We start from the raw sequence: 22355 nt of genomic DNA, 5'->3' as shown, positions 1-22355 counted from the left end.
ACGTCCCTTGACCGCGGTTTACGGTTGTCTCTTTGTCTGGAGTCATCCTCTTATTCTGTGTCCGGCATCATCCGTGGCGTCGATCGTGAAGTCCGGCTACTCCCTCCTGAAGCCGTCGCAGCCGGTGCCCTTCGAGACGTTCTCCAGGAAGACCGTAGGGCAGAGCAGAGACAAGACTCGGAGTTATGTGTAAAGGTGGTCGCCTGCTTCAGGAGTCTATTTCGCAGACTGGATTTCGTGAGCAGGCATTTTCGTAAACACGTTCGTTTCGGTTCCGGCTCGGTCCAGCTGGATCGACGTCTGTCACATATCCGCCGCATGATGTCGCCGCTGCGGCCTGGTATTCCCCAGCGCATCCATTATATTCCTCTCCCGCACCTCTCGCATGTACTGCCTCTGCTGGTCGGACGGGGTGAATGGGTCGCCGGCGTTGCTTGCTTTGCTTAACAGTCTGTGGACTACGTATCCCATCGTGACGAGCGCGGCGGCGCCAAAGATGCATATGGCGATGATTCCTTCGTAGGATATCATCTTGGCTAAGCGATCTGGACAATTGGGATCCGAAATCGAGGCTTTTCTCTCGGTATCGGGAGCTCGACGTAACGATCGTGCTCCGGTCTGAGGACTTGGAATGATGTACCGTTGGCTCGCAGATAGACAGCTAGAGGTGGCAGCTCTAATCTTTCTGCTCCCTCAAGGCTTTATGAACCATGCCGAAAGGGCCATGTCATATAAGGCGATATGTATTTCGTTGCAGAAGAGCTTGCCCAGTGAGGAGGCTGTCGCGAGATGTGATTGGTCGGCTCGGGTTATGGAGTCGATTGAGAATCTGGTGGGTCAAGAAACGGGGTTGTGCCACGGGATATTTTTGAGACATCAATCTTTCTTCCTGGGCAAGGGATGCTAGCACGAGTCAGAGAAGCACCATTCGGTCAATGAAACCCTCATATCCACCCTTTGCCATCCAGAGCAACGATTGGTGAGCTCGGGTTGTGGGCTTTGGGGGGTAACGGCCCGCCCAGAAAGGATAGCTGGCTATGCGTCGTCGTCACGCCAGAGCAAGGAGACTGGATTCCGGATCATTTGTTTGTGGTGGAATGCGAGGAGCTTTGCTGCCGCCTCTCTGGGGCTAGAAGTGAGAACAACAAACCCTGCAATTTTGGACACGGATTGCGGCCTCAGTCTGACGTTGGCTCCCATCGTAAAGGTTGGCAAGTAAGAACGAACGGCATCGGCGCCTTGTCTTCAAACCCTCACCATGTAGTCAACTAATGACCACACGTGGTTCTCATCTTGCTCCCACTTTTGGACTTGGTGGAACTTGGCGGCTCGTCCGTCAGAGTCTTGAAGCTCGATCATCTGACTCCAGTGCACTCGGTGGTTCTCGGGCGGTAGCTCGGTTTTGGAGGGCTCTGGACAAAAGACCCCGTGAATATTGCCTGATTCCTCGATCCCTACCGACCATTCAGCGATGTCGGCCATCGCGTCAGCCCTCCAAGTATTTTCCACCTGAGTCCCCTTTCGGAGTAACGAGATGGCCTGTCGACGAATGATCGGGTGCCGACACTTGACGCCGACGGCGAACAATGAAGGGATGACTCGGGTCTCGAACATGAAGACTGGCCGCAGCCCTTCGCTCCTGGGGGTGATGACCCGACTGGCGTGGTCGACCATATTCTGAAACAGGGGGAAAAGGTCGTCGAAATCCGTTTCATACATACTCAAACCTGTGCACACCAAGATGAAATAGTAGCCATACACCACATGGAGCAGGGAATAGGGCTCGATTTCATCCTGACTGGGTGCTCTCCTAAAACATATGGTCATATCTTCGTATGCTGAGAGCCATTTCAGAAAATCCCTTCGAAGTTGCTGCTGTCGGGAAATCAAGTCCGGAGTTGGTACCCAGTCTTTCGGTTTGTTGATCCTGATCTCCCTTGTATCTAGGATAAAATCGTGAGCCGCAAAGAGCAGGATATAGAGCTCGTCTCTGGCGTCCGCCAGCGTTTCGAAAAATGTATGACCTAGAGCCCTTCCACGGCTGAGAGGAAGTCTTTGCGATGCAGACATGTTTTGCAACAAAGCTCGGACTGTGCTTTCGATAGAGCGTTCGTCATGTGTTAGCGGACGGGTGCAATGCTCGGGTTCTGCAGCCGTTTCCATCATGGCGACTGCTCGACGATACAGCGCTATTGCCTCGGACGGATTGTCTTGGAGGCACTCTATACAAATGTATAGAATGCAAGATATGACAGCAGTGGTTGACCGGGTTGATGCTTGTTTCAATCGTGCCCGTAGACGAGCGATCGATTTGCCATACCATGCCAGAGCCCTTCGATGCTCCCCATTTGCGATGGGCATTGTCTTGATTCCTGCCTCTGTAGATCTGCCTGAGGACTGAAAGTGTTGAATCAGAGAAGACAGAGCAATGACAACGTCCCAGATCACAGGGTCTGAGTGACTGAGCTGAGGAAGAAGGCGACGCCAGAAGTGTTCATCCACTGTGCGTGAACAATCAGGCACGACTCGCCGCACGAAAAACTCGAATGATTGGACCTCGATCTGCTCGAAACTGGCATATGTCGGAGGATTTTTAACTTGCACTATGGCACGGTTCGTGTTTGGTGACCAGGCGTGCCAAGCTCCCGCAATGCCAGGGCGAACATAGCCATCACATTTTCTCCCTGTTGTCAGGCATCTTTTGCAGGCTGGGCGCTCCTCATCGCACTTCAGTTTTCTGATCTTGCAAGTGATGCATCCGTCATGAGACTTGCGACTGCCGAGCTGGCCTTTTCTTGGTCGTGAATTTTGCAAAGTCATGGTCAGACCTTGACGCGATATTGATGATTAAGAAGCAAGCAGACCCCATCAGGGAACCATATTCCAGCCCTTGGATTAGGACTACCTCTCAGCTTGTAAGGGTCTTGTAACTGAAAAACGAACAAGCCTGGATAGTCTCAACGGCCAGGTGGGAAGAAAGGGGGAAGTTGGATTTAGCATGATAGAAGTGCTGGTAGTGCCAAAGTGGCAGTGAATGTCCCGCCGCTTTTGGAAGCTGTTCTGGGCGCCAACATCGCTAACTTTGTCAGAGAGATTGAGAACTCCTATTTATTTATAAGGCCAACATCGCGGCCCTGGACATAGCGCCTTGAAATTGTCAGAAGAGATCGACTGTGCAGACTAATAAGCCAAGATACTGCAAGGTGGGTGCATATTGACTGAACGCTTCAAGATAAGTGCCAGTCCGAGGGCCATTTACGGTGGGTTACACAGCTCCTTGTGCTCGGGTGACTCAATATAGCTGCGATCCCTGATGGAAACCTACGATCATTTGTCAGAATGTTGCGAAGGACAAGAACAAAGCACATCTTCTCTCTGGTCAAAGGACCACCGCTGCGTCGAAATCTTCACATGGACAAGTCCCCCAAATTCCGATTTAGACGCCTCCTGGACGGCCTGGCGTACGAATTTCACCTTCGAGCCGGGAATGCCAAAGAGAGCGTCTACGTGCGGTCAGACTCGGTAGGGAAGATGACCTACGATAGGGATTTCGGATGGTCGATCTGGGACGATTCTGACCCCAGTGCCCCGCGGACGCTGTTGGGACGCGTGTGGGAAGTCCCAGTCAAGGACCAAGGCGATCTCCCACCCGAGGGAGTCTGGGTCAGTCGTAAGGCGGACAAGTCATATGTCTATATCCTCGAGTACCTGGAATAAGGACCCTGGTAACCAGGAGATCGTGCAAGGTAAGATATAGCTATTGCAATCTCGCGCAGAGAGAAGGCGAAGCTGAAGAAATCCAGGTTTCGAGACCTCAGCCTGGGAAAACTGAGGCGTCAAACAGAGGATCTATGTCCAAGTCGAAGAAGGGTCTCGGTTCCAACAAGCGCCTTTGGCTTTTAAACTAATTCTTGATGAGCTTCTTACCAACATGATCAAATTAAGAAGACTGGACTACCTGAGAGACATAACTACAGTCGATGAAAATGGAAGCGACAAGGCTGCACTGGCGAAGCTGCAAGGCTGTGACACCTGTTCAGGCTTGCGCGAAGGAATGCTTCCCCCAGGATCCCCAACGCAAATTGCGTTCATTAGCTGAATGCTGACCTTCTTGGAATAGGGAAACTGGCTAAACTCTGATTTCTTACAGTATTCTGGCCGCAGCTTCAACAGACGACCCTGGTACTCGAGTGAAGGGGCCTTGAGCCCCTTGAACCAAGAGACGTCTTGGGTAATGTCGAAACCAGCTGGCATGATAGGAGCGGACTATTCCAGCAAAAATCAACACCGATAATTGACTCACTCTTCCCAGCTATGGAGGACAATCTCGATTGCACCTTGCTGCTACCCTCGCATACGGGCCCCAATGTCTTCCCAAACAGCCCTTTCTTTGGCAAGCTCCTGCGGCATGCACGACGCGGTCGAGTCGCCGTGGTAGCCGTCAAGACTCCATCCGATCTTGCAGAGGACGGCGTTGGACACCAGTGGTTGACGATCGAGCGCCTTCGAGCAGACCTCCGCGTCGAACTGACGCCGTACAAGCTCCCGACTCTGCTCCGGGTCGTGCAGGGCGAGCTCCCCGAGGGCGGCAGGGGCAAAGTGCAGAAGAAGATCCTGGGTCCCCAGATGTTCCCGCCGGGCTGGAGGACGGACGCGGATGTGCGGTTCTGGGATCCTCAGCGAAACAAGGGGCCTAGGCCGTCAATAGATCTTACATGCCTGGCGGATCTTGGTTCCATCTTATCCGAGTCTTTTATCATGATATCCTTCACCACCGTCGTCGCCATCTGGCTTGCTCGGCGCCAACGGTCTTAGACCAGCGTGGAGTAGCACATCCCTCACCCTCACACCCGTCCACTCGGCGTTCATGACCGCTCCACCGCACCAACCCAATCTACTGACCTCGCCCAGACGCTCACGCATCTCGTAGCGCCGATTGCCCGCGCACTGCAGGGCGCAGGTGATGCTGACCTGCTCAAAGTCCGCGGACAGGTTAGAGAGCGAGAGGACAGTATCGAGGAGGTGGGGAAGGATATTTTTCGCGTTCGAGGACGATGAGAGCAAAGGGTCGGATGTTATCGAGAGGCGATGACTGGACGCGTTGAGGTGTTGTATGGGTCCGCGATTGGGGTCGTAGGCAACCAGCTGTGGTTTATCTTTAGATTGAGGATGTGAACTGCGTTCGGACTCGGGCTTGGATTGGGTGGGCGTGAGGAAGCTGCGCGAAAGAGTCAACGTCCGTCTTCACGTCTCCGTTCGAGCCTGGTATGGCACTGTGCCGGTCGCCGTGCCACTGCGTCCTACCTTTGTACAAGCCTCCCAGGTTCTGGCTCTCTGTTGACAGGCTTCTGGGCAGAGCCATTGTCGCCTGGATTCATTGCGATTGTTTTTATCCCGGATGTGCCAAAGACTATATTTGCTGAGAAAGATATGGCGCGTTAGCAGCGCTTTGTTGAGAGGATTCGACACCTCGACTTGTTAGTCTTTTGATGGAGTCGAATGAACGACGTCGCCGCGAAGCATTCATGAATCATTCACACAAACACGCCTCCGCATTACACTTGATGACTGACGCCACAGAAATGATGGACTTTTGATTGGTTTCTCATGTGGCCGTGTGAAGCATAACATGCTCCGGGCAGTAAGAAGAAGTACAGAATTGTCCTCCAGAAAGGAAAGCAAAACTGCTCGCCGGCCCAGAGGGTCATTCATGGTTTCCGGGTGTTCTCTCATAACCAAGGCAGTATTGGATTCGTCCCAAACCAAATGAACGCTTCGTATCCAGTCACGCTATGCAAAATCATGATCCCAGTAACACGTCTCACTTCTTCCCTTTTTTCCCTTTTCCCTTTGCCGGTTCGTCACTGGGGCCCAGGATCGCATCAAAGGTGATGTTCGGATTCAGTGTTGAAGGGGGTCGAGAGTTGCCGCGGTACGAAGGGGGCGCATCCATGGCCTCCAAGCCCAAATTGACCGAACTTCGATCTCGACTGATGTTGCGGAATTCGCCGGAGCCAGAAGGAGATGTCGGCCGCAGGAGTGGTGAGTGTATCGGACTGACGTAAGGTGATTGAGCAGGACTCGCATACGGCGAATATGCGCTGGCCGGTCGCGGTTGCAGTCCATCACCATCCACACGCTTTGGTATTTCCATGGTCCCTTCTCGAGGTGAATCTTCCAGCCACCTCGTAGCAGCTGTCCAGCAATGACTTCGTCGGTAAATTCCTTCAACGCTGTGGTCAATCAGGTCTGCTGGGAGACTCACGTAGCCACCCCCACTGGCAACGTTGTACCATGCTCGAGACGTGGACTGGTCCTCCTTCATCCAGGGCCGGCCACCTCTTGGTGCAACGCACAGGAAATACTCGACGCCTCCTGTATGCTTGAGGTCTCTAGCGTCCACCACGGTCATTGGAAGAGCCTGAAGAACGGCGTACATGAAGAGCCATTGCCCACATCGCGCGTCGACGACCTGGTCAAGGGTTTTGCCTCGACCAAGTTGGCGCTCGTAACCAAAGAAGTCTTGAATGAACGTGCTCGCGACGATCGATTCGCGATTGTAGGCTCCTAGTAGCACTTCGTTGATCTCATTCTCTCTCAGCTTTTTGCTTTGGGCTGCCGATTTGTCGGATATGACCACATGACGACGGTTGAAACTATTGGAGAACTGCGGAATTAAAGGGGTATCGAACGGTAGGGGAGGAATGACTGGCGGTGTCGCTCGGTCATACTCGCTCTCTACCCTTCGGAGCGCATGTTGTATGGTTTCGTTCTGGTCGTCGGTTTCGGCATCATCGGCCATTGGTGGCATATCGACAGTCCGTGTCGTGATTGCGGAGCGATCCACCAGGATGTCGTACAGATTTGTAAAGTCTTTGTACAGCTCCTGCAGCAATATCCGATTCAACCCACTTTCTTCGAAATTGTTCTTTTTGGAGGATGCTTTCGGAGGCCAAGCACCGTATCGCCGACGCAGATAGGCCATAGTGAATCGTCTGAAGTCCAGAAAAGCGGCTTTCCATTCCTTGAACCGAATAAGCTTGGCTTCAGTCGACGTCTGCGAGTTGGCAATCCCAGCAAACATGGAGGGGAAGTCGAAGTCTTCGAGCTTGCCCTTGACCATCAGCAGCCTCTGCTCCATGTCGATTTGGGCTCGCTCGAGCCGATTGATCGTGACTGGCGACATCTTCTCGTATTTGGGACTTTTGATTGACTTGATATCCGCGAGACGACCGACTGCGTGGCAAAACCCTTCATTGTACAATGGCCATGATTTGAGGTGTTCCCCGAGAACTATAGCCTCGATGGTCTTTTCACGACTTGACCTCACATCAGCCAGTCGGAGCTCGTCACAGTAACGCGAAAAGCTATTGTACGGCACATCACCCCATGTGGAGCCGTCCGCGTTGGAGAAGGAAAATCTCTTGAGGATGCTGCTTATGCCCATGAAAATTGAAAACAAAGTCACTTGCCTGGGTGTTGCGACCAGCGCCCCGCCGGCGAGGAAGGCGAAGAAGTTGCGATACAGGACTACAAGTTCGAGATCATCTCCGTGCAGCTCTGAGCCGGGCTGAGATACGTCTGCTTCAAAACCTAGGGGTAGATAGAGATGCTTCTCCTGGCTGATTGAAGTGACAATATTGGGTACCGAGAAGTTTGTGGGCCGATAGACTGAGCTCTCCTGCGAAGGCGGGCGTATTTGTCTTGGGGTCATTGACATTTCTGAGAAGGCGGCCTGCATTTGAGGAACGTCGCTGTTTCTATCGACGGGCGAGGTCGGAGACTGCATGCGAAGGTCGACGAGGGACCTTGAGTCAACCAGGAGGGCGGAGTCGATACGAAAACAAGGCCCCTTGCCCGAAGATGGAGGATAAAGATATATGACCGTATCACCGTAATCACTCCAGAGATCGGGAACTCTCTCGCCTGTCAACAGCGGCGTCAGGTCGTATGCCACATGCTCCCGCAGCCCAGCGATCCACGCGTTGTGCGCCCCTTGGCCGTTATCAAATTTATGTTTATCTGATTTTCCATGAAGCCAACTCTTCTTCTTTGCAATCTTTGCCGAAGGGGGCGTCGCAGATTGACCTGGTGTGCCGGCTGTACCGGGAGGTATTAACAAGTTGGGTGTCTGAGGCCGACTCCTGCTAGCATCCCTGCTCCGTGCCAGGCTATGTGGACTGCTATTCCTACTCCCAGACAAGCTGTCCGGTGCGCTCTGATGGCTGCTCGGGGGGCGCACCGCTCCAGCGTCGGAGAGGAGAGGAGGCGGAGCAAGTGGAGGTAGGCTAGCGTTCAGATCGATCTCGGAGGAAGAGGTCATACGATGTTTGTGCAGTTTGTGCGATATGGCGTGGCCAGTAGACTGAGGTGGAATATGAGGAGAGGTCGCCGTCGCACTTTCCATCGTTGGAGGGATATCGGGATCAACCTTGTCGGCGGAATCGCGCGAGAGTGAAAATAACGATGATAATCGCTTCGCCATGCTGAACGTACGGCGCCTCTAAAGCGCCTTCAGAAATTTGGATATGTTCCCTTTTTCTTCTCTCAGCACAATAAACGAGTGTAATGCTGGCTAGCTCTTTTAGCGAGTGGTTGTCATGGCCGCAATTCACTTGTGCCCACGATGTATGGCTTAGCTGTTTGAGGTTGCTAAATACGGCTCAGTGTGCTGTCGTGTCACCATGATCGAGGGAAAGGTGGATGCCAGGAAGGTGACTCGAGGATCTAGGAGGGCCAGAGAATTGGAAAGGGTAAATCAGATAGGCCATGCATGTCCTAACGCCCCGGAAGAGCGTCTTGCAGGGGGGATGAGATTCGACTGGGGTGAGCCGCGTGTGTGCGTATGTTGGAGGGGCTGTGGGTGGGTGAGGCAAATAATAATCCTGTGTAATGTGATGGGTAGTGATGCCAGAAGTAGTGAGAATGATGAGCTGATGGATGGAGAAACAAGTGTCAGGAAGGACAAGGATGAGGTTCCGCGGTGTCTCTAGGAGACGCCTCGGCGTCGCACCTCGTCCTCCCTCGAGTGTTGGAATTCACCAACTTCAGCCATCCCACCGCATCTGCTGATCAGGGCAGACGTTTTGTGCCTGCGTCACCCGCACTTTTCAGCCTCTGCCGTTGACGTCGACGTCCCCAGTTTCCACTCGCAGCCTTTGCCTGTTGTCGCCTAGATCGAGGGACCACCCACTGCGGGCGATGCTTGAGCTACCGCTAACTTCTAGCCTAGCGAGACACCAATGGGGCGAGGGACAAGAGGAGTACGGAGGCAAAAAAAAAAGGCAATGACCTGGATTGAAAGGAACACGATGACTGGATCGCAGGCCTGAAGCAGCGAGGGAAAATTCTGCTCCCTTCTTGCTGACCATGTTACCAGGGACTACGTATACCTATCTTGGTGCGTATAACTGCGATATAACCACGCTGGAGTCAGAAACTGATGCAGAGGTCTCGTCGACAGCTGCCGTCATCGCTAACCCCCATCTTCCGGGCACATCCCGTGTCAATAGCGCCCAAGATGACACTTAGGGCAATCTCCCACACGGATTCTCCAAAGATACCGAAAAACAGGCATATTGATCTCCTCAAGGGCTGGCCACACCCGAGCTTGCTGCCGCCCCAGCAGCTGGACCAGGCCTCCGCACATATATTATCCAATCCGTCCAATTCGGACGTCTTGTTTTATGGTCCAGACGAAGGCTATCAGCCGCTGAGGGTAGAAATCGCCAAATGGCTCAATGATTTCTATCGACCAAGCGAGACAGTCTCCAGCGAGAGAATATGTATCAGTGGTGGTGCCAGCCAGAATCTAGCGTGTATTTTGCAGACTTTCACTGATCCGATCTATACTCGCAATGTCTGGATGGTGGCTCCGACATATTATTTGGCTTGCAGGATCTTCAACGACTCTGGTTTTGACAAGAAGCTGAAAGCTGTGCCCGAGGATGCAGAAGGCATCGACCTCGAATTCCTCGAGCGAGGTCTCCGAGAAAGTGAGAATCGGGCGCTGGCCGAAAACAACACGTCACCCCGAATCAAGTCACCTAAGCCGTGGAGGAAGATATACAAACATATAATATATGCAGTACCGACCTTTTCCAATCCTTCAGGTCGAATCATGAGTCTGGGTCATCGGCAAGACCTAGTTCGCCTAGCGCGGCAATACGACGCTCTCATCGTGACCGACGACGTCTACGACATGCTTCAATGGCCATCTGATCCCAAAGCTGGCTCGCGCAGGATCGACACTGCTGTGCTGCCACGAATAGTCGATATTGACAGGCAACTCGATGGCGGGGTAGTTGACGATTACGGGCATGCAGTGAGTAATGGGAGCTTCAGCAAAATTGTTGCGCCGGGCTGTCGAACAGGCTGGGCCGAAGGGACTCCGGCGTTGGTCTATGGATTGTCACAAACAGGTTCAAGTCGCTCTGGAGGTGCCCCTTCTCATCTGGTTGCTTCCTTCATTTACCAGATGATGGATACCGGGGTTTTGCAAAATCACATCCTGCAGGAATTACAGCCAGCGTATGCACAACGATATCATCTGATGATGCGAGCGATTGAGCAGCACCTGTTGCCATTGGGCCTGACCATGCCTCAAGTGGACAAGGATGTTGCGGGAGGCTACTTCATCTGGTTGACCCTACCAGGCTCCTTGAACTCGACACGCATCTACAAACGAGCGTTGAAAGAAGCAAATTTGACTGTCATTGCAGGACCGATGTTCAAGGTGGACGGAGACGAACAAAAAAAGGAGGCGAGGTTTGAACAGGATCTCCGCCTGTGCTACTCTTGGGAAGACTTGGATGTGCTCGAGGAGGGCATTGCTCGATTGGCTCAGGTGATTGAAAACGAGATGGAAGCAAACAGGTCAGGTGGAGGATGAGCTGGAGTGACAATGGATGTGAATGTTGATGAAGGATATGACTTGTCACTGCTCTAGTTAGTCGAATATCAAACTTGGCTCTGAGCCTGTTTTATCACTGCCCGACCTGGTACTTTTGACCAAGTCATATTTTCCTCCCTCGCTTCCACTGGATCCAGGATCTGCAATGATCGGGATTATATCCAGCCACACGGTCAAGCCTCGACAGCGCCACTCCCGCCACCCGAATTGATCCCTTGTCAAACGTAGCATGTTTCGGAGTGTTTCAAACCCCTGGCGCCCAGTCCGCCAATCGGATGAGATGCAAGGTGCCAATTTCACGGCATTTTCGAACATTTCGCTTCGTGTCATCTTCCTCCTCCTTTCTCGACAGCTTCTCTTCCGCTTCGCACCTTTCCCAGTCTATAACCCGACGAGTGGAGAGGAAGCTGTATGCGGATTAAGGAGCTTCGAGGGTTGGCACATCCAACGAATCAGATGTCCAGGATAGTTCGATGTTGCTTGTTTTTGACTCGCCTGCGGCCTAGGTGCTTCTGTGCGGAGCGGCGCGAAATGCCCTAGCTTCACCGGAACAGCTGGTCCAGGAGGTAATGTCGGCAGTGAAAGATCGGAGACACTGGGTTCCTGCTTGACACCCCCTTTGTTCAGATGCGAAAGGGAAATAAAAAGGACAGCAGGAGTCCACATGGAGATGGGTCGGGGACGGTGTGGTGCGAAATTGGGACAAAGGGCAAGCAACGCACCAAACGCAGCTGGCTGGCTGATGCCGTGTACAGAGTACGTACAACTGATCGACACTGCTGGACTGACTGCAAAGGTCGAACGAGATTGAAAAGAAAACCGGGATTCTCTGTGAGACTGCCATCTTCTTGTGCTCCTGCTGCGTTGTGTGGGTGAGTGTGCAAGTCGAACAAACGCCTGCCAGCGCATATCATCAACACCGCAGTCTCTCCTTCTCATTCTGTCTGTCACTCACTCAGCAAATCAAGGGCTGCACTCGTTGTCCCTTACCCTTTCTTTGGTCCTTTCGCTCACTCGGTTCTCGTTGGGTTCCTTTATTCTTTGGCTTTATTCTTTTCAGGTCGGTTCTTGTGCCCGAAGACACCTTTGTCATTCATTTGGAGAGAAGAAAGACGCAGAGAAAGCGGGAAAGAAAGGCTTCGGAACAATTGCCCTTACTGACGACCTCGCTCGTTGTCGCTACCGGACCCTCCTAACCAACAATTGTCTGTCTATCTTTGCGAATGCAGCTGCGATTGTCAATAATCGATTGTCTTCTGACTTCCATTCATCACTGTTCGAAACCCTGTCGTCACTTGCACGTCTGATCCCGTGCCTGCCACTTCTTTCCACGTCCAGTTCTCCTGTGCGCAGTTCACAAGACCACTTCCACCACTTCCAACACACTTGTCACCATCGTTGAGACGCGATTTGAAGGCACCCACACGCGTGATCGCTGCCTTTGACAACTGCCTCGATCTTGTTTGTCCGGTGCTGGTCGCCTCAGACTCTTAAAGAATCACTTTCAGATCCCCCGACTCCTCTTCGAAATCATCTATTCTAACCTTCTTACAACAACAACAACAAAGATCCTGAATCAACACCGACGTCAAACATGTTGTTCCCCTTCCTACTCCTTCTCTTCACCTGGCTTGCCAGGGCCGCACCGAGACCGGTCCCCATCGAACCTCGACAAGCGGCGTCCTCGTATTGGCTCTCTCAGATCCAGCGACAAGGCACTGTGGCTTATGGCTCGAACCCTGGCTACAAGATCTTTCGCAATGTCAAAGACTATGGTGCGGTTGGTGATGGTGTGACTGATGATACCGCTGCCATCAACAATGCCATTACCGACGGGTCTCGATGCGGACAAGGCTGCGATAGCTCTACCACCGTCCCTGCAATCGTCTATTTTCCCCCTGGTACCTATGCTGTCTCGTCTCCAGTCATTCAGCTCTATTACACCCAATTCATCGGTGACGCTCTCACCATCCCGACTATCCTTGCCTTGCCTAGCTTCCAAGGGTTGGCTGTATTCGACACCGATCCTTACATCCCTGGTGGGAATGGTGCTCAGTGGTATACAAATCAAAACAATTTCTATCGACAGATACGCAACTTCGTCGTCGACATCTCCCAGATGCCAGAAGACCAAGGAGCGGGTATTCACTGGCAGGTTGCGCAAGCCACCAGTCTCCAAAATATTGTCTTCAATATGCGCCCCAAGAGCCCCACCAACAAGCAGCAAGGTATTTTCATGGACAACGGCTCTGGAGGGTTTATGTCAGATCTCGTATTCAACGGCGGTAATTACGGTGCCTTCTTGGGTAACCAACAATTCACCACGCGGAATATGACATTCAACGGCTGCAACACTGCGATTTTCATGAATTGGAACTGGCTGTGGACTCTGAAGTCGGTGGCAATCAACCAGTGTGACGTCGGCATCGACATGTCAAACTTAAATAACGGAGTCAACCAGAGTGTGGGCTCTGTCATTCTTCTTGACAGCGTCATGACTGGCACTCCGATTGGCATAAAGACTTCGTACAACATGACCAGCCAGCCTACTACTGGAGGTACTTTGGCCTTGCAGAACGTCGACTTCACAGGAGTTCAGACTGCTATTGTCGGTGCAGATGGTACTACTCCCATCCTGGCTGGCGGCATGGTCGTGGGGTCCTGGGGTCAAGGTGACACCTACACCCCTGCCGCAGGAGCAAATGCTGGATCTCAGAAGGCCAAGCGAGAGCCACAAGGTGGACCTTTATCCATGCAGCCTCCGTCGATCTCATACTATTCAACGACCACAACCACGCTCACCGTTTCGGCCATCCCGCCACCGAGTGGCATATTGGTCACAACCACAACCGTCTATGTTACTGCATCTCCGACATCCACTGGCAGTGCTTCGGTGACATTGACAGTTTCACCTGTTCCTTCATTCAATGGCAGCGCTTCTTCGACTGTTTCGACTAATAATACAGTATCTCAGCCCTCCGCAGAAACTCCGGGCGTGTGTTCTCCAACCCCAGTGTCACTGCAGTCGGCACGCGTTCAACAGCCGTTGACTGCTCCAACTATGGCCGCGTCTCTTATGAACGGCAACAAGGTTTTCGAGCGCTCTAAGCCACAGTACCAGAACGTTCCAGTTTCGTCCTTCGTCAGCGTCAAGTCGGCAGGCGCCAAAGGCGATGGTGTAACTGATGACACTGCAGCAATTCAAAACATTCTCAACAATGCCACTCCCGACCAGGTTGTTTACTTCGACCACGGCGCCTACGTCATCACCGATACCGTCATGGTTCCCTCCAACATCCGCATCACCGGAGAGATCTGGCCTCTCATCATGGCTCAAGGTACGGCGTTCTCAGATATCAACAATCCCAAGCCCGTCTTCCAAGTAGGAGCTTCGGGGGATGTCGGTTCTGTGGAGATATCAGATCTTGTTTTCGAGACCCTCGGCCCCGCCCCTGGTGCTATTATAATGCAATGGAATGTTGCAGAGGCGTCTCAGGGCTCTTGTGGCATGTGGGACGTCCACTTCCGGATAGGAGGCACTGCGGGAACTCAGCTGCAGCAAGATACATGCCAGGCTAACGTCACTGGCTCCTTTGAATTCAAGCCCCAGTGTGCGGGTTCCTTCTTGTTGATGCACATCACGCAAGAGGCATCTGCCTATTTGGAAAATTGCTGGTTCTGGGTGGCTGACCACGAGCTTGACATCACTACACACAACCAAACCAATATTTACAACGGCCGTGGATTGCTTGTCGAGAGCCAAGGCCCTGTTTGGTTGTACGGAACATCCTCCGAGCACAGTCAGCTCTACAACTACCAGTTCTCCAATGCTCGGGATATCTTCATGGGTGCGATCCAGACGGAAACCCCTTACATGCAGGCAACTCCGAACGCGTTACAAGGAGGTTTTCCACCCACTTCCGCATTTTCAGACCCTACCTTTGCCGACTGTACCACTGACTCGTGCAAGAAGTCTTGGGGCTTGCGAATTGTGGATTCAAGTGATATTCACATGTACGGTGCAGGTCTCTACAGCTTCTTTGACAACTATCTGCAAACATGCTTGGATACCGAGTCGTGTCAAGAAAACATGGTCGACATCCAATGTTCATCCAATATCAGCTTGTACGGCCTTACCACGAAGGCTTCTGTGAATATGGTGAACGTTGATGGAACTCCTGAAGCTATCGGACAAGATCATGAGAACCTGTTCGGCCAGACTTTGCTTCTGTTCGAGACTTGAAGTATTGAGCGATCCGAACCAGAGGAACATCAGCATCACCAGGGAGAAAGCAGAAAAGGAATGAATAACCATTAGGAAACAATGATGGAGGGACACCGGAGCTGATTTGTTGTGCATCTATTGGACAGTGGGAGATTGAGCTCAAGCACGAGCGAACCTGCATGGTTATGAGCATATGAGGTTTTAGCAGGCATAAGTTACTGTGATGGCTTGAGATTCATGATACAGGTGTTGGCTGGAAGTTTCAATGTGCATTGAGATACCCCCATGGCTAAGAGTGTCACTTTGGAGATGCTCTTGTTCTGCTTTAGCTTTGAAAGACAGCATACGAATGAACAAATGATATGAAATGGCGTCCAGTGTTGATTGATATTGTGGCCCTGCCGGCACGATGACTTGGTGAGGCTTCAAGCTGATCTACATACCTCAACTCTAGCTCAGGTTCTGGGGCTCAGCGGGAATTGCCCCGCCAAGATTGGATTTTCAGCTCCGGAGCATTTGGATGTTGGCGAGTTGACGTGGCAGCCTGATAGCGTTTCCACGTGCTGAGGTGGACCACCCAAGTCATCCATGTGGGAGAGAAGACTACAACTGTAGTGGCGCACCACAGCCCAGGATTAGCGCAATTTCACCTTCAACACCGCCACTACCCTCAGAGTAGGATCTCGGTCAGGCGCCAGACTGCTCAATGGGAGTTTTGCGCGGAAGCGAGAACAATGCCACCACCTCAATTTAGCCGGCCTCCTCACGAGACAACGACACTAAGCATGGTTTTGTTATCTGTCACTCGCAATCCTTATGTTTCCCCCGCCCTCAGGGCCGCAAGGCGTTCCTCTGGCCATTGTCTAGTGCCGTGTAGAGCGATTCGAAGTTGGAGACGAGGCAGCGCGCAACGGGAGCTACCCTTTACGCTAGGGCCGAATTCAGCCCCAGATGGCGACAATGGATGACAAAGACACTGAACTGAAGCAACTCTGGGAGGAAGCAGTGGCAGAGTATGCAAGTCGATCGAAGAGGGGGACCATATCGGAGAAGTGGAAAACGTCGGTCAAAACTGACTTCGACCTCGATAAGCTCATTGAGCAGCATGAGTCGGACTTTTCACGATTTCGAAACTCCCGTGGAAAGTTTTGGGGCCTGTTCATGTCGACGATGAGACAGCTACAGAAACTCGGCAGAGTTGCGCAGGCCGCCATCGACCTGACGCCCTTTGCGCCTGCATCCGTCATTGTCGAGGCAGGTCTCTTCCTCATCAATTCGGCTTCAGCAGTCGCCGATACGTACGATTCGCTGGAAGGCTTGTTCAAAAGGATCCGAGACATCACTGACCGCCTAGACGAGTATCTCACAGGGAACATCGACCGCAAGCTTCGGAAGGTGGTAATCAAGCTGCTCTGCTCACTTCTCGACGTGTTCTGCGAGGCCGAAGCAGCCATCGGGCGGGGCCGAGGGAAGGAGATGATGCGGCGTGTCGTTGGCAAAGCAAACAAAATTCAGACGGCACTAGACCAGCTCGACGAAATGGTGCGAGCAGAAGTCGCCCTCGTCACGGCCAAGACTTATGCTACAACGCAACGCATAGATGAGAGGGCAGAGGCTGACAGGGACCGAGAGCTACTTCGAGAAACCTTGTGCGCGGACGTTGCTCGGGACAATGAAGCATTCGGCAAGGACGTTGAGAGCTCGAGGCTCAAACAATCGGGCTACTGGCTCCTGAAAGAGAAGCTCTACGACAAGTGGGTTCGCATGGAATTCCCAGTCTTGTCGATTCTGGGGAAGCCGGGGACGGGGAAGACGTATCTAGCGTCTCGAGTCATCTCACACCTACAACAAAGCGATGGCATCGCAACCTACTTTTACATCAGAGAAGGCATGAACACCCACCACACCCCCGAAGTCATCCTGAAAACAATTGCCTACCAAATTACAAGGCTTGATGACGCCTACCACAAGCTAGCTGTTGCAATCTGTAGAAGCGACAAGAGCCTTCTGAGTCAAGATTCGATATGGAAAAGTCTACTTCTCAAACCATTTGAAGTTGACACGTCCAGGCCTCTCTTCATCGTCATCGACGGGGTTGATGAGGCCACGCCAAGAAACCAGGAGCTACTTGTCAAAATGGCCAGAAACCTGTCCGACTTGCGGTCTAGTAATAGAAGCAACCTTCCTGCCATTCAATTACTGTTGCTGGGGCGGCCCGACCTCGACTACAACATCTCGAATGCGTGGAGGGGAGAGGGTAGTCGACCGAAGATCATACACGTGGAACCTTCACTGTCCAAGGCTGACATCGAGATATTTATCAAGAAAGCAGTCAAGGAGGATATTCCCCTCTTGCACAGAATGCCACAGGGCCGGGCCAACCGGCTTAGAATCCATATTATCAAGAGTCTCGGCGACAGCGCCGATGGCATGTTTATGCTCGCCAAGCTCATGGTTGCAGAAATCAAGGATATGAACAAGCCGGAGTTGATCAGAGAAGCCCTTGCCAAGCCTCCTCAAGGTCTCGATGATATGTTCAAGCGTGTGATCACAAGGCTGACAGTGATGGGGGGGTTTGACAAAAAGGATCTCAACGAGTTGATCATGTGGGTTGCCTGTGCTAAACGCGATTTGCTCCTCGGCGAGCTCGATCTTGTTCTGAAGTTGAGAGACCTTCGGCAAAATGGTATCGTGGGGCTAGAAGACGAGCTGAAGATGAGATTCGGCTCCTTCTTCAGCCTGAGCTACCCTGAGGCCGATCCCAGTGATCAGCAAGACGATGCTTCAGTCACGGGCGATCAATCGGCGCCATCTGTATCGGGCCAGAGTAAAGAGCTGGAGGCGGAGGTCGATGCAGCCTCAGATCCCTGGAGCGAAATCGGCAATGACGCCAATAACAGCGAGGCTGAGGACAACGACGACGACGACGACGACGATGATGACGCCATAGCACCGCCAAGGTTCTTCGAGGCAACTGTCAAGTTCGGTCATGCAAGTATCGGTCAGCATTTTCGTAGCGCTCCCTTGCATGAGGGAATCGGAATGGACCTCAACCTCGCGCAGGCACACATTGCGATGACCTGCCTACTTTTCCTCACCGGCAACATTCAAACAAGAAAGGGAAGACCATGGCGCAAACCTGATCTCTTCAAATACTCCGCAAACCACTTCTTGGACCATCTTGCCGAAGTCAAGCTGGAAGCGCTCAAGTCTCTCCACCCCGACGTGTTCAAGAAGCTTTCAGAAGAGACTTTGCTCCTGTTCAGGGCCGGGTCTTGCCTTGCTCGGGGATTTGAATTCGTTCGGGATAAGCACAAATTTATGTGCCAACTCTTCAGCCAGGACACCTTGTCTCGTCTTCGAGAGTATCTCCCTGAACCAACAAACAGCATTGTCGGGAGCAGAACGTCAGACCTTGAATGGCTGCAAAAAGCGAAAGCATCGTCGGAATTTCTGCTTCAACAGTCCGCGCACTCAATTGCTGAGGCCTGGCTGGTACGAGATTCGTGTGATGGAATTGCAGCCATACTATTTCTAGACGGATTCAGGTCTCTAGTAAGCCATTTCAATTCTGTCTTTCGTCTAACTCTGTATTCTTTGCACGATTTTATCATGTATTGTCGTCCCTTCGCATGTCTCGGGCTAGCATAAAGTCCATGTATATTCGGATCTGAAAACGGTTGAGCTGACAGTTGCCTAGCGCTGTGATTCGTCCAGGAAGCAATGGACCCTGGCTCCTAATCGACCTTTCGAGCACATAACCGAGAGCATATCCCCAGATGATATCCGGCAGTTGGCGTCACTTGTCGGCTTGGAGAGGACGTCGGACTGGCATTTCGCTCTTGGCAGCACGTTCAGAAGAATCGACACCCCCCAGCACCTCCTAGCGGCCGCGGATGAGTTTCGACACGCTATTCGGAAGAGCCATGACCCGAATGACAACTGGAAATTATACCTCGAGGAAGCCTCTGCGCTGTTTTATCTAGAGAAATATGACGAAGCAATAGTTGCAGCGTCGAATGCCCGGGAGAGCCTTCCCGCCGTCCAAATCTACAGAAGGGCCGAGCTGTTCCAAATGATCTTAGTCGCCAATTTGCACCTGGGAAACGAGGAAGCTGCCGTCACGGCAGCCGCGCAGTCATGGTCAGTCGCTCCAGACTCTCCCGACGCAGCAGCAAATTTGATCTACATCTATAACAAAACAGGTCGCTTCTCTGAAACAGTGAATATCGTCAGGTCCTTTTTAAGCCCCGAGAATACCCAATGGGGGCCGGAGTTCCTTTGTGATGTCATGAAGATGGAGAGAGCAGTCATCGTCAGCGAGCTTATTTCGATTGCTTGCGCGAAAACGGGGCAGCTGGATCTTGCCCACGATGCTTTCACGGCCGCGGCGAGCCAGGCTGCCAAGGCTGGAGATAGGTCGAGACGGGCCGTGGCAGACGCTGCACTCGCCCAGCTGTGGTTTCGGTTCTATGGAAGTGATGAAAAGGCGATCGAGCTGTGGGAAAATATTTTGAAAGATCACTCCGGCACCCCTGCCGCCTTGAAGGCATCCTTCGAGCTGGCGCCATTGTACCTGACGAAGGCGACGGACCCCGAGAGAGTGGACGCAGACTCGTGGGTACTGAGGCTGAAACAGCTCGCGGAGCTCGTGGGGTGCTTGGAGCTGACGAATCCGGGCGTGAAGACGTTCCCATATCCGGATGAAGCATCTGCTCTGATGGGGCGTTGGTACGCACAGCAAGGCGAAATAGACCTCGCGCGGACAGCGATCTTACCTCTGGTGAAGCGAAGCATTCGAGATCTGACGGACAGAGACAACAGCAATGATCACAGGGCATATTGGAACCTCGCAAGGGCGCTGACTAGTTTCGGGGATCGGGCAAACGCTGCGATTGCCTATGCGTTCACGATGCCGCTTCAAAAGTCCAAGAAGCTCCAAGAATTTGAAGCCAGTTTGGACGCGACCAGGCCTCTCGCTAATACTGAACCAGACGCGCCGTTCAACTTCCAGAGCTCCTGTGACGGCAGATGTAGCAGGCTGCCGGTCGACTTCAGGTCTTTTAGCGCATGCGAGATATGCGTCGACATAGAGTTTTGCGATGAGTGCCGTCAGAAGCACATCGATGGTACTCTTGCGTTCAGAATTTGCGACCCGCGGCATCCTCTTTTCGAGATCTATCCGCCCAAAGGATTGGTTACAAAGGGAGCAGAAGGGTACAAGGTCCGGCTCGACGATGGGGTTGTAGTTAGTGCCGACGACTGGTTGGGCATGATAAGTCGGGAATGGATAGGGGCATGACGGGATCGTAGAGGTCGAGATAAACCTCGCTTCGTATCTTACGTATGCAAGTCCCTGCAGAGACCTTCGGGCGATTGCTAATATGTTGCCGCCCATACACGAAGCAATCCCTCCGCGAATACTTGGTAGTTCAGAATCTCCCGATTCAACCAGTGCCCAGTAGTTAGTCTTGCTTGGTCCTTCGGCTTTTCCCATTGTCCGTAAAACTCGAGTCCTCTCATTTTCACTCTAACGGAGGTCCTTCTCCTCCCTTCTGGAATCGCCATCTGAACGCCGTTTCTATACCAACTGTCGAGACAGATCACATTCACAGAGTGACCACCAGTTTCCTCCCGCTCACCGTCCCCCCAGCCAGTTTGTCCATTGCGGCTTGAATACTCTCGAGCCCTTTGCCCATATGCTCAGGCGGAGGCATGCATTGGACCCGCTGGTCCTGCAAAGCACTCTCGAGCCAACTCCACACCTTCGGCGCGAGGCCGGTGGCGAAGTTGCTCACCGTTGACAGATTCGTCACGATCGACACATCGTGTTTAGCGTACTGTTCGGCGCCGGGGTAGACCGAGGCGATGAACTTCCGGCCACCGCATCCATGAAGGATTTCACAGAGGGGTTGCAGCGTCGGAGGTTTGGAGATGGCGTCGTATGCTCCGACCACCTCTTGCCCTTCAGTCTTGAGATATGAGACCACAGATTCGATGATATTTGGATCGTTTTGGTCAAAGCATTCCTCCGCCCCGAGCGACTTCACGAACTCATGGTTCGGCGGTGAACAGATGCCGACGACAGTGTAGCCCGCCTGTGCCGCGAGCTGGACACCGCAGGAGCCCACGCTTGAAGAGGCTCCCCAGACAACGAGAGTTTTGCCCTTTTTCTCGGCTTTGCCCCTTACAGGAGGCATATCCAACCCCAACATCATCTCGGGAAACAGACAGCTGGAGGCGGTGGTCACACCAAGCGGCAATACAGTCGCGTCTTCGTAGGACATGGTCTCGGGGATCTTTGCCACGAAGGGGGAAAGGAGGACCACATATGTTTGGAAGGAAGAGTAGGCATACACCTTTTTGCCGCGCCACTGTTCGAGGTCATCCCCAGTAAGATCCAAGTCACTGGAATCTTTGATTCTCAGCGGCCCTGTCTGACCGATGACGCGATCGCCGACCTTGAGATGGGAGATCCGGTCGTCCATCTGCCCTTCACGGGGAAGCTCGACAACCTCTCCAGCAACATCACATCCAAGGACACATGGGTAGCCGTCTTCCTCTGAGATGAGGATACCGAGCTGTTGGATGGCCCAGTCAGCAGGGTTGATTGCCACGGCGTGGGCTCTGATCACCACTTCGCCGGAGGATGGAGGCGAGTAGGGGGCCGGAGAGATCGTGAGGGCTGGTGCTTTGGGCGAGGGGAGGATTGCTGCAGTGTTCAACGGCGGCATGGTCAGGGTACTTGATTCTGGACAAGCAACCACCTATTAGGCTTCGAAGAGTTGAGATCCAACCAATGTAGGTATCAGCAGCTTTTGGTAGACAACCTGGATTTCTCCTATTGTCTTTCAGCAAGAAGTTGGGAAGTTGGTGAATAGATGCATTTATAGGTGCACTCTGACAAGGCTTGTAGAAAGACAAAGCCCGTTATCGCCGAAACATGCTTAAACGCCTGTGCTGTTACTATTGTGTACTACTCGTTCTGTGTACGACTGGTGGAGGGAAAGGGAATCCGCATCCACAGAAGCTCGGAATCCCATCTCGGTCAAGAAGAGCGACAAAGCCTTGATATCCATGGTGAAAAGCTGTAGTTATTGGCTAGCCCGGCTTCATGGAGGCGGTCGGAGAGGGGGGAATACGAGCGAGGGTTTAGCTCGAGATGGGTTATACGAAGGCAGGAGAAGATCGACACTCTCCATTTCACAAGGTACTATA

General features: G+C 52.7%; 8 protein-coding genes across 8 annotated transcripts; 4 read left to right on the top strand and 4 right to left on the bottom strand.

Moving 5' to 3' along the window:
* Nucleotides 1–303: 303 nt before the first annotated feature.
* Nucleotides 304–967, bottom strand: PV07_02598 (uncharacterized protein; the record flags this gene model as incomplete). Its single annotated transcript, XM_016389220.1, has 1 exon — nucleotides 304–967. Exon 1 carries the CDS (start codon nucleotides 529–531, stop codon nucleotides 304–306), a length of 228 nt encoding a protein of 75 aa, XP_016251122.1. The 5' UTR covers nucleotides 532–967.
* Nucleotides 968–1092: 125 nt separating this feature from the next.
* PV07_02597 (uncharacterized protein) lies at nucleotides 1093–2864 on the bottom strand. Its single transcript, XM_016389219.1, has one exon. The coding sequence runs from the start codon at nucleotides 2818–2820 to the stop codon at nucleotides 1246–1248; it is 1575 nt and encodes a 524-aa protein (XP_016251121.1). The 5' UTR covers nucleotides 2821–2864; the 3' UTR covers nucleotides 1093–1245.
* Nucleotides 2865–4314: 1450 nt separating this feature from the next.
* PV07_02596 (uncharacterized protein) lies at nucleotides 4315–4815 on the top strand (the record flags this gene model as incomplete). Its single annotated transcript, XM_016389218.1, has 1 exon — nucleotides 4315–4815. The coding sequence occupies one exon, from the start codon at nucleotides 4315–4317 to the stop codon at nucleotides 4813–4815; it is 501 nt and encodes a 166-aa protein (XP_016251120.1).
* A 663-nt stretch (nucleotides 4816–5478) lies between these two features.
* Nucleotides 5479–9051, bottom strand: PV07_02595 (uncharacterized protein). Its single transcript, XM_016389217.1, has one exon. It carries the CDS (start codon nucleotides 8483–8485, stop codon nucleotides 5822–5824), a length of 2664 nt encoding a protein of 887 aa, XP_016251119.1. The 5' UTR covers nucleotides 8486–9051; the 3' UTR covers nucleotides 5479–5821.
* Nucleotides 9052–9327: 276 nt separating this feature from the next.
* PV07_02594 (uncharacterized protein) lies at nucleotides 9328–10977 on the top strand. The gene is made up of 2 exons (XM_016389216.1): nucleotides 9328–9400; nucleotides 9464–10977. The coding sequence occupies exon 2, from the start codon at nucleotides 9521–9523 to the stop codon at nucleotides 10889–10891; it is 1371 nt and encodes a 456-aa protein (XP_016251118.1). The 5' UTR covers nucleotides 9328–9400; nucleotides 9464–9520; the 3' UTR covers nucleotides 10892–10977.
* A 1524-nt stretch (nucleotides 10978–12501) lies between these two features.
* Nucleotides 12502–15422, top strand: PV07_02593 (uncharacterized protein). Its single transcript, XM_016389215.1, has one exon. The coding sequence runs from the start codon at nucleotides 12507–12509 to the stop codon at nucleotides 15153–15155; it is 2649 nt and encodes an 882-aa protein (XP_016251117.1). The 5' UTR covers nucleotides 12502–12506; the 3' UTR covers nucleotides 15156–15422.
* A 453-nt stretch (nucleotides 15423–15875) lies between these two features.
* On the top strand, nucleotides 15876–20550 carry PV07_02592 (uncharacterized protein). Its single transcript, XM_016389214.1, has 2 exons — nucleotides 15876–18692; nucleotides 18838–20550. The coding sequence occupies exons 1-2, from the start codon at nucleotides 16089–16091 to the stop codon at nucleotides 20437–20439; spliced, it is 4206 nt and encodes a 1401-aa protein (XP_016251116.1). The 5' UTR covers nucleotides 15876–16088; the 3' UTR covers nucleotides 20440–20550.
* Nucleotides 20551–20746: 196 nt separating this feature from the next.
* Nucleotides 20747–21987, bottom strand: PV07_02591 (uncharacterized protein; the record flags this gene model as incomplete). The annotated part of the gene is made up of 1 exon (XM_016389213.1): nucleotides 20747–21987. Exon 1 carries the CDS (start codon nucleotides 21869–21871, stop codon nucleotides 20747–20749), a length of 1125 nt encoding a protein of 374 aa, XP_016251115.1. The 5' UTR covers nucleotides 21872–21987.
* Nucleotides 21988–22355: the final 368 nt, after the last annotated feature.

The sequence above is a fragment of the Cladophialophora immunda genome (genome assembly GCF_000835495.1).
Source record: "Cladophialophora immunda strain CBS 83496 unplaced genomic scaffold supercont1.2, whole genome shotgun sequence".
Classification (NCBI taxonomy): domain Eukaryota; kingdom Fungi; phylum Ascomycota; class Eurotiomycetes; order Chaetothyriales; family Herpotrichiellaceae; genus Cladophialophora; species Cladophialophora immunda.
The sequence above is the reverse complement of the archived record's forward strand: the minus strand, read 5'-3'. Positions and strand labels throughout refer to the sequence as shown.